The 10,941-nt window shown below is 33.5% G+C and overlaps 3 protein-coding genes and 1 long non-coding RNA gene across 4 annotated transcripts; 1 reads left to right on the top strand and 3 right to left on the bottom strand.

Annotated features, from left to right (window-relative positions):
- The first annotated feature begins 650 nt into the window (after window positions 1–650).
- On the top strand, window positions 651–2,160 carry LOC115242766 (uncharacterized protein C24H6.02c-like). The gene is made up of 2 exons (XM_029819295.1): window positions 651–1,559; window positions 1,952–2,160. The coding sequence occupies exon 1, from the start codon at window positions 828–830 to the stop codon at window positions 1,425–1,427; it is 600 nt and encodes a 199-aa protein (XP_029675155.1). The 5' UTR covers window positions 651–827; the 3' UTR covers window positions 1,428–1,559; window positions 1,952–2,160.
- Window positions 2,005–3,717, bottom strand: LOC115242773. The gene is made up of 4 exons (XM_029819307.1): window positions 3,602–3,717; window positions 3,254–3,493; window positions 2,941–3,170; window positions 2,005–2,069 (listed from the first exon to the last, which is right to left on the bottom strand). The coding sequence occupies exons 2-4, from the start codon at window positions 3,400–3,402 to the stop codon at window positions 2,005–2,007; spliced, it is 444 nt and encodes a 147-aa protein (XP_029675167.1). The 5' UTR covers window positions 3,403–3,493; window positions 3,602–3,717.
- Window positions 3,718–3,960: 243 nt separating this feature from the next.
- On the bottom strand, window positions 3,961–10,691 carry LOC115242765 (docking protein 3). The gene is made up of 3 exons (XM_029819294.1): window positions 10,200–10,691; window positions 5,964–6,137; window positions 3,961–5,856 (listed from the first exon to the last, which is right to left on the bottom strand). Exons 1-3 carry the CDS (start codon window positions 10,269–10,271, stop codon window positions 4,429–4,431), a joined length of 1,674 nt encoding a protein of 557 aa, XP_029675154.1. The 5' UTR covers window positions 10,272–10,691; the 3' UTR covers window positions 3,961–4,428.
- Window positions 7,013–7,650, bottom strand: LOC115242768. The gene is made up of 3 exons (XR_003885101.1): window positions 7,340–7,650; window positions 7,173–7,266; window positions 7,013–7,069 (listed from the first exon to the last, which is right to left on the bottom strand). It is a non-coding gene; the product is annotated as an uncharacterized LOC115242768 (long non-coding RNA).
- Window positions 10,692–10,941: the final 250 nt, after the last annotated feature.

Genomic DNA, 10,941 nt, shown 5'->3' with positions numbered 1-10,941 from the left:
ATGCTTGTGATTATGCGCTTATGCAAAAGTGTGTGCTCCCCGCTATAGGCTTTAGGGCTTGAGCAGAATAAGGGCCACCGCACAAGCTTTTCCGTAATGCATTACGTTACGTTAAGTACTTATTCTAAACCTAAACTCGTACGTAATCTTAAACTTCAGTCAACGCACAGAGAAAATCGTAACGTAACAAAAGCATACTACGTTACGATTTTGTTTGTGCGTTGACTGAAGTTCAAGATTACGTACGAGTTTAGGTTTAGAATCAGTACTTAACGTAACGTAATGCATTACGGAAAAGCTTGTGCGGTGGCCCTTAAATATAAGTACTGACTATGAATACCGGCCTATGGGCGCGTTCGGCAGAGAAGCGCTCAGTTATTGCCTTGTCAACACTCAACGTTGATTTGTTGGTTCTAAAAGTAAGAGCCAATCACGTTCGATTGCTACTGAGCGGTTTTCTCTGCTGAACGCGCCCTATGTCTATGATTACATCATGGGTGACATGTAAACGTAGTCCATAGACATAGTATATCTTATTTGCTCTTAAAAGTATACTCTCCTACTCCTACAGCCTTGTTACTGCCATTGTAGACGGCCCTTAAGACGGTCTTGAAATAAGAACTGACTATGAATACCGGCCTAGATATACTATGTCTATGACGTAGCTTTGCTGAACGCGCAATATTACAGAAAAGCAGGAGCATAATCTAAAATTTATCTCTCGACATACGTTTTTTGGGAACTAGAAAGAATAGTTTTCAAGTGAATAAAAATAAATAAATATATATATATATATATATATATATATATATATATATATATATTGTATGTATGTGTGTGTGTACCCTGGGGCACCGAAAGGCGAGTTTAATATGTTTTCCATTCGGCGAGCTTTACATTTCGCTGCACGTATAGCGTGTAGTCAATACTCCGTATATCATCGTCGCACTCCGATCGTATTTAAAAATGATATCGGAGCATTCCGGAGTCCGAGCCGTCTCCTTCACGAAAACGATAAAAATTGCAAGGAATTGGATAAGCTGGAAGGAAAACTGAAATTGATGTTTACATGTAAAAGATGCTGCACGAGAAACACTAGGCTAATATCCAAGTTGGCGTATAATAAAGGTGTAGTAATAGTGAGATGCAACGGTTGTAAGAACAACCATCTTATTGCCGATAATTTAGGATGGTTTTCTGAAATAAGTACTAGAACAAATATCGAGAAAATAATGGCATTAAAAGGAGAGACAGTACGAAGAATAGCGGACGATAAGGAGGGCTATTTCGAGGCTGTTGCAAATGAAGAGTTCAAATTACATCAGAAAAATGCTAGCGAGACAAAAGAAACGACAACATTGCACTCGAACAATGAGTGTGATGATAAAATTAAAAAGATTGAAGTACTAAAAGAGAAAGAAAATTGACGTCTCATTTAACCATGCTAGAACAAGAGTAATAATTAATATAAATATGTGAAATTTACTACACATTTATTTGTATAATTTGGACATCTCTCTCTCTCTCTCTCAGTGATGTAACATGTAACATTGATGAATGTAATTAAAATTGTATGCAAATTGCTTAGATAAATATATATTTCACAAATTTTAATTGTGAAGAATGTACTAAAAAAAATCTATATTAATTTATATTTCGATAATTGTATTGTTACATGTACGGATCGAAATATATATTGTAGGAAAATATTAACATTTTTTTAAATGTCATGAGAATTTATTTCTCTGCAGGTATAAACTTTATCATTGACATTTACAAATGGTAAAAAATGTGTACAAGATCATGTGTATATGCAAGCATCAATCTTGTATGCATGTCTTGCGCAAAGTTTTTTGAAACATTCTTTTATTAAAAATATCTGATGAAAATATAGTTTGACAATACTTGTTCTAAAAAATAAATTTACGATTCATATCTGTTATATTTTTAGAATTTGTTGAATGCAGCGCAACTCTTATCTGAATATATAATCGCCTATATATATTACTTAGACAATATTCCTACCAATGGCAGACCATTAGTTTGGCACAAGGGGGACACATTACAGCCTTTTAACAAATTCATCTTAAAATCATTATGATACTTTCTCTATGTACAATTTTAAAAAATCTCTGTGCAGATAAAAAAATATATACAAAAGGTAATTAGTTATTTATTTCTATATATATGCTATTATTGCAAATGACCTGCAGTGATTAATTTATATAATGAATGATAGTGATTTCTGTAGCTTGTCAATTATCGCCTTATACTTTAAACGTGTATATATATATGTACATTTATATATACATACTAAATACATATATAATATTTTAATCAAGAGAAACGAAATAGAAATTTTTTGTTTACTCTCGATAATATTATTTTGAATTATTCAGATTATCACTTGATAGTGATGATTGGATTATTCCAATCTGATAGTGATTTTCAGAAAGTTATATGTAAATTAAGGCAATAAGCTGACTTTATTGCTGACGAAAGCACTAATATTCATTGTGATATAATATATAATAGAATTGCGGCAGCGTAACGTTAAATATCTACGCGAGAGTTTATCTAATTATGATGATCTACCTGTTTGCAAAAGCATTTGTGTCGGAACATTTACATTTATATATAGAAAATTTTACACTATTCAAATATAGACTAAATTTATATAACACATCTGCATAGAATAAATGCTCCGCTTCTGTTCAAAGATATGATAAAATTAAAAAAGATATATAATCATGAATTGTTCATATTATAGCAGCAGTTATATAATAAGCGCGATAACAATAGGGTATAACGATCGAGAATAGTTGCTCAAAAGTGCGCATGCGCGGCCATGTGTGTGTACACAAAAGTATGTATACTCAGACACGATGCTTGTATGTGTAGTTACTCACAAGAGATAGGCAACTACGATTTCTTTCTCACTTCCTTCGACACTCTTCAGAAGGTATGAACTATCTTTTTGTAAAGTTTCTATTTTCTTCTGTACACGTGACTTTCGTGTCACAGAAAGTTTGTGCAAATATCTATTATAATTAACATATTTTACAAACTTACTCCAAGCTTGATTAGTAGCAAATTCCGTTTTTCTTATACATTCTATGTTATATTTACCAGTCTTTAGGAAAATCTGTTCCGTATTATTACATTGTTTTCTGAAACAAATGAGTTTATTTATACTTGGTAGTCAGAGCAAATTATATATAATGTTTTTTTTTTATTTTCGTGTCTATTTCACCTTTTTCGACTGATATTATTATGTGTTACTGTATTCTCGACAACTATTGGTTTAGCCAAAATAAGATTGTCATGTTGAATTGTTGAATTGTCATGATTGTCGAGGGTTGATTGTTGAACATCTATTGCTGATTGATGTTGGATATCCATTGTTGATTCATATTCAATATCTATTAATGATTCATTTTGATTGTTATTTTGAATATTGCTTCTTGTATCTTTCTTGGAACTTCTACAAGATCTGTTGTAGAAAACAAAAAATATAGAAAAAATTTCTTTAAAATGTTTTATATTATATTTTTAAAATATCGTAATCTTAAACTAAAACTAATTTAAAAAAATTTATTACCTTTGTGTAAGAACAGACGGAATTGCAGTTTTTTTTAATCTTATACTTGGTATAGGTGTGCCAGTATAGTAATAATCGTCTTCTGTAAAATAATCACTGCAAATTCTTGCATTTTTGTAAGTGCAGCAGTTATATAATAAGCGCGATAACAATAGGGTATAACGATCGAGAATAGAAGCAATAGTAGTTAAAAAGTCTTAATTGTAAAATATATATATATATCATAGTAAATTTCTCTAAGTACACCAATATATAATATATATATTATATATATTGAAATATCAATAGAGATTTCATGCGCATGCACGTGTTTAAGATTGTTTAACTATGTCAATTTGGCATCAATTAAAATGTTTTCGTATGTAAAGCATTACACATTGTATTTTCATAAATCAGTCGACTGCAATTAGATAAAATCTTAATCACACTGAGCCTTCCTAATCAATAATAGAATAAAATCTCTCGTACAAAGACACAATTGTGGAAGTTTTAAATGTTTAAATTTTTAATAAAAAGACTAGGTTTTTTTCTCTCCATCTCTATAAATGCTAGATATAGAAAGCGAATAAACATACCGGGCAGAAGGAATTGCATCTTTTTGTATCGTTTCGCGATATATAAGTTAATAATTTTACAATGCAATTTTGTAAAGCGAGAAATAAATTTACTCGAGCCACGTAGGATGCACACAGGCACAGACTAGCATATTCTTCATATTCTTACAATTAATTATAAAAGAGTGAACAAGAATTTTGGAAACGTAAGTTTAAAGACAATTTGTCGCGCGTTCGTAATACTTTGAAAGGATATTCGAACGTTTGGGTATTTTATACCCTTTTTGGCTTCGATACAATTGCGTATTCGCTGTTGTTAAAAACCTTATGTTGTGGACTACTCGCGAAATTACCACTGGTGGAAATTGTCTCGGAAGGATCCGGTTTCTTCCGGATAATTCCGTAACCCAGATGACTATCGTCGGCTAATCTAACGGCAGACATATCTTCGACGATATCGTAATTGGACCACGCCGGATTAATAAGATTAGAACTTTCCCCATGAGATATATTGGAATGTATGCTTTGCGAGGAATTCGTATACTTGTATGTAGATTTCGGACCGAGTTTCATTGCGGATCCAAAGTGCTCCAACTTGTCATAATCCGACTCGTCTGTCTTGGTGATATTTTGTATCACCGACGGTGTGAAATCACCGCCCTTACTTTTGCACGAATTTTGGAATGGCGCATCATGATTCCGTATCGGCATCATGATCTCGTATTGTAAATCATCGTTATCGTTCTCTTTATCTCGTTCCCCGGGTAAACTCGAATTTACCCTCTCAGTGTGATGCACGCTATCAATGCCATGCGTTTTCCACGCGTCGTTTCTTATTTCTACTAGGTCATACGAGTGTTTCTCCTCTTCCTCACGTATAACACCACCTATGGACTTGTGAGACAATTCTGGCGAATTAGCTTGGCTTAATGTTCTGTATTCCCCGCACGTGGGTAAATCTAGAAATTCCGAGTCGAGATTCTTCTTCTCCAGCAGATTACCAAAATATTTTCGTGGTGGCTTGGTAGGTTTAGACTTATTTATCGATTTGTTTGATGAGATGGCAGAATCTATACTCGATGATGAAGTCAATGGTTTTTGAGAACTCTGCGGCATAGGAAAATCTATGTCGATTAGATTGCTAGAGTTATTTGGAGAGGGGGGTAAGGCCGCTCTGGAGCCAGCTTCCATGGACAAAGCTGCATGATATTGAGCGTCATTGTATTCTATGTTTGGATTGTTCTCTTCGTTTAATAGCTTTTTCATAGATCTCATTTTCGAATACATGCATCGAAAGATCTCTTGCTGACTGCTATGTTCCAAGCGGAAGGAACCTTCACCAGATTCACATTTCCTTCCAGCTTCAAAGATAAATTTTCCATCTCTGTATCCATATCTTCTAATATACTTATATGGCCATGTGAATAGCACACTGTCACCGTCCATCAATTTCATATCCACAGTGGCAATTACTAATGTATAGTTTCTTGCTTCGAGTCCACATCGCTTAGATGCATCCGTTTCTACAACTTTCACAGAAAATACACCTTCTCCAGTAGTGCAATACAGATCATTGTTTTCTTCTATTGTTTGATTTGATACACTATCTTTGAAAGCGACCAATTGGAATGCTGTAATCCAATGAGTCATCTCATTTTCCGAATAACAGCCAAAGTAATGTGTTCCCGATTTAGTCACTACCTGCAAAAAACAAATATGTAAGTGATCATTTTTCAGGACAAAGCTAAGAAAAGAAGTTTGAACAATGACATGCATAAAAATGCAAAAGAGGAGAGGCATATACGTACAGTAAAAACATGCGATTGATTGCTGGGGGCAATTTTTATACAAGCATCTAGTGTGACGATGCGTGGAGAGTGGGACTGTAATATCGCTTCCTCTTGATTATCGTAGATCTCGACGCGTTTGATTCCATAGTTGCTCGTTCTGAACAGCTGGCAAAATCTTTTGTGCCATGTTTTCTAGAAACAAATAAATTTTCATATATATATGTATTCATTTGTAACTTTTCGGTTATATAGAAAATGTCGAAACATTTCATAAGTTACTCTTCGATATACATTTTTTATACAATCGTTCCAAAGGTGTTCGAGACAAATTGCAAACATGTTATCCATATATACCTATTGTGTATTTAACGTACTCAAGGAAGAAATGTGAAGATAAAAAAAAAAAAGAAAGGAACTGTGGAGTAAGAGCAGAGATTTAAAAAATCGAATTTTTTAAAAATGGAGTAAGAAACTAAGTAAAAAACCGATTTTTTAGGATAAAAAACTGTTTTTTTGATAATTTTGAAAGATAGTGCCTGTTTCCTTCAAACAAAAGATGGTATGGGAATTAGATTAATTTTGTTTGTTGGGTCAGTAATCAATTTCAATGGATGCGGTTGAGCTGATTACTTTGCATTTAATTAGTTGAGTTCAAATATTTTAAAACAGATTAATTTTGATTTTTATAATTCAATGGTATTTTTTGATGTTCTTTATTTCTAAAGGCTATCATTTACTCTTCCTCAGGACATCCAGAGGAGATCCGAGGATTAAAATAGGATATCCTCAGGATATCCTACATGTATGTCCTGGATGCCCTTTGGACGTCTTAAGGACATCCTTGTGCTGTCTGGGTAGTGTACGGCTATCATTTACTCTTCCTCAGGACATCCAGAGGAGATCCGAGGATTAAAATAGGATATCCTCAGGATATCCTACATGTATGTCCTGGATGCCCTTTGGACGTCTTAAGGACATCCTTGTGCTGAGAGGCTAGTGTACGGCTATCATTTACTCTTCCTCAGGACATCCAGAGGAGATCCGAGGATTAAAATAGGATATCCTCAGGATATCCTACATGTCCTAGATGCCCTTTGGACGTCTTAAGGACATCCTTGTGCTGTCTGGGGAATATTGCGTTATTTTCGATTAAAACTGAAGAATATTTATGTCTAATACAAATATACAGTTATAAAATCTAATCATATCTCTAAATTTATACATTACCTGTGAAATTGCCGCGATAATAAAACAGAATGTTCTTTCCAGCATATGTAGCATTTAACCATTGTTAACTATTGCAATTCTAGTCGCACTTTTGCTATAATAATAAATGAAAATAATTATCATTTCGATTAAGAATATGATAGCTCTATTTAGAAAACAATACTTACATTTTGTATTATTTTTCTTCGATGGAATTTTCGGTTTGAAACAGTTGCAGGATCATGTACGCACATGTACGTATGGTCTTCACTACGCAGTTCCACCGTTCCCAATTCCCTGTTCCTCTATTTCTACGCATGTATGAATGAGAGAGAACGCAAGGGGCACGAAACAGAGTATGTCCTTTTCTACGTGAGCATCGGCCCCCACTCCTCAACACTCGGTCTAGATATACTATGTCTATGGCAGAAACATTTCGCAACTTCTATGCAATATTACAATGTTTCAATGCAAGGTCTATGCAACATTTCTGCAATCTTTCGGTGATGTATGGGAAGTTATCTATTATCGCCGGTGCTCTTTCTGAATAGGATATTAATTTGCAAACCACACACAGATCCAGCGTGTACAGAATGTTAAAAAGGAATCCATTACAAAGCACGAGAATCTTTTAAGCGAGAGTTCAATATTATAGTCTCCGATAATAGAATCTTGTGATCTGTAATGGAATGATCAATGCTTATTCATCAACTTGCAATATCTGTTGAAGCAATAATGAAGTACATCAGCGATACTGGGATTGTGTAACTACATTATGAAATAATAATATAAATATTGTGTTTTCTATTAAATTGAAAAAAAGAATTGAATTGTGGTAATAACAATTATACAGGTAAGATTATTATACAAAGGAAAATGTTTTAAATTCGTATGTATTAATATCATATCTTATCATTTATTTTTATTTTGGCAGGTAACAATAACGGATATTAATTTGGAAACCACACACAGATCCAGCGTGCACCAAATGTTAAAAAGGAATCTATTACAAAGCATGAGAATTTTTTAAGCGAGAGTTCAATATTATAGTCTCCGCTAATAGAATCTTGTGATCTGTAATGGAATGATCAACGCTTATTCATCATCTTGCAATAGATATTGGTAATATTGCTGTATGAATGAGATTTTAATGTCACGCTGCCTATTTAATATTATATCATGTTTATTTTAATTTTAAGCAGGCAAAAGTAATAGGTCCACACTAATTTGCAAACCAGAGATCCAGCTTGCATAGAATGTCTGGAGAGAATCCATTAACAAAGCACGAGATTCTTTTAAGCGAGAGTTCATTATTATTGTCTCCGCTATTAGAATCTTGTGAAATGTTGTGGAAACATCAACACTCAGCGATTATGTATTAGATTTATTTGAGAAGCACTAATATTTTTTTGGTTGCGACATATGTTTGGAGAATCATATTTATGTTTTGAGTTCAGATCATGTATTTATGATAGATTAAAGTAGTTTAATGTAAGCAAATGCAAGCCTAAAAAATGCAATATTATTTGTTGCCTATATCACATACTAAAGATTTTATAATGTATTTCATGTATGTTTCTGATGTTACTGAGAACTTTCTTTGTGGTTGCCCATTAATTTGTAAAGCAGGTGATCTAATATTGTCAGCTATTTTCAGAGAATATAATTCAGAGAATATAAAATGTGGGATTCAATGTAAATCCATTATTACTGTCCAGATTTCTAAATCCATTGAAAGATAACAAAAACATAAATGGTTAGCCAGTCATATGCTGGATTTATTGAGGAATCAATAATATTTTTCTCAATTTCAACATATGTTTAAAAATCAGATTTATGTTTGGAAGATTAAGTTATATATTTCTGATAAAGTAAAATGATTTAATGTTCAAGATTCAAAATGCAATATTATGTATTCTTTATGTCACATTGCTAAATGTTTCATTATATATGTATATCTAGTGTATGTCTCACACGATATATCAACATGTTCAAAGCAGAAGTGATACTTTGATAATTTAACATTTCGTACTTGCCATGTCTATAAAAAGTATTACTTGCTTACATGTAACGCACTATTAATAGAAGAGCAAGGATATTAAAAAATATGAGTAGTAGATTAACGCATAAAATCAATATAAGTAATTAATTATAAAATATGCATATAATGTTTTAATGTCATATCTTATCATTTATTTTGATTTTAGCAGGTAACAATAATGGATATTAATTTGCAAACCACACACAGATCCAGCGTGCACCGAATGTTAAAAAGGAATATATTACAAAGCATGAGAATCTTTTAAGCGAGAGTTCAATATTATGGTCTCCGCTAATAGAATCTTGTGATCTGTAGTGGTGTGATCAACACTCATTTATATTGATAATTGAAATAATAAGAACTTTGTATTGGTGATAGAGTATTAGGATAGTGCCTGTTTCCTTCAAACAAAAGATGGTATGGGAATTAGATTAATTTTGTTTGTTGGGTCAGTAATCAATTTCAATGGATGCGGTTGAGCTGATTACTTTGCATTTAATTAGTTGAGTTCAAATATTTTAAAACAGATTAATTTTGATTTTTATAATTCAATGGTATTTTTTGATGTTCTTTATTTCTAAAGTTTCATCAATTTCAGAAGTTAAAAGAAAACTCTCTCAAGCATAGTTAAACTGTTGTTAGTTTTGTTATTTTGTGGACCAGAAGTGAGAATAACATAAGACATGAAATTTGATACCTAATTTTAGTAAATTTGATGCTCATTTTTCAAAGCGGTGCATCAAAGGTTAATAAATAAGCATTAAAATTAAATTCTTGTTATACATTTGAAAATGTATATTCTGAGTATTTAATGGAGTAAAAAATCCCTTTTTGGGAGAGTAAAAAACAGTTTTTTTACCGAGTTTTTTATCCAAAGTTTCTGTTTTTTTACTACCCTTTTAATCTCTAAGGAGAGAGATCGGGAAAGCACGAACAGCCGTTCATAAATGATGCGCGTTATCACACATATCACGTCCGCACAAGTTATCTTTTCGCGCGAGACCAACCTTGAGTTGACCTAGCATTCCCTGCGGTGGTAACAGCAGAATCCCTTGCATCAGAGGCTCCTCGGGCTCCATTGCTGGCGATCGAAGGTTTCATCGGCACGGAGAGTTCCTCATGTATATACCAGGCAGGCGTATATCCTTTGTTCTTACGTGAAAAGAAAAAGGATGGACAATATTTTTTCCACTTTCACAACGAGACTCTTCCTCGATCGTCGCCGCCTCCGTCGGGCTGTCGTTAACAACGCGATTCTCTCGCTTTCTTGCGTACGTAAGTGCGTGCGTGCGCGCGCAATCTGACAGCTATTCTCGCTCGGCGAGATTCAGTTCATGGATAACGCTAGTACGACACTTGATGAAGTGGAGACACGTCAACAGTGGACACCGCCGACTACGAATGCGACCGCAGCTGAGTACGTTGCATGGACGTATGAAATATACGTATGCTGCCGTATGCCATATGCTGATGTGCGATGTACGCGTCTTGTACAATATACACGCACGAGGGAGTGCATAAAGCCCGTATCAGACTACGCATTAAAGATTGAGAAGATCTAGCGTATGTCAAATACCAAGAAGAAATCCATTACAAAGCATGAGAATTTTTCGAACGTGACTTTAATATTATAGTCCCCGCTAATAGAATCTTGTTATATGTAGTGGAATGCTAATTCATTAACTGTTACTAATAGTTAAAATTATAATAACTTTGTATTGTTGATGTATTAGAATATTGAAATGACAT

This window comes from Formica exsecta, unplaced genomic scaffold, assembly GCF_003651465.1.
Source record: "Formica exsecta isolate Colony F162 unplaced genomic scaffold, ASM365146v1 scaffold625, whole genome shotgun sequence".
NCBI lineage: Eukaryota > Metazoa > Arthropoda > Insecta > Hymenoptera > Formicidae > Formica > Formica exsecta.
This window is presented reverse-complemented; position numbering and strand designations above follow the sequence as displayed.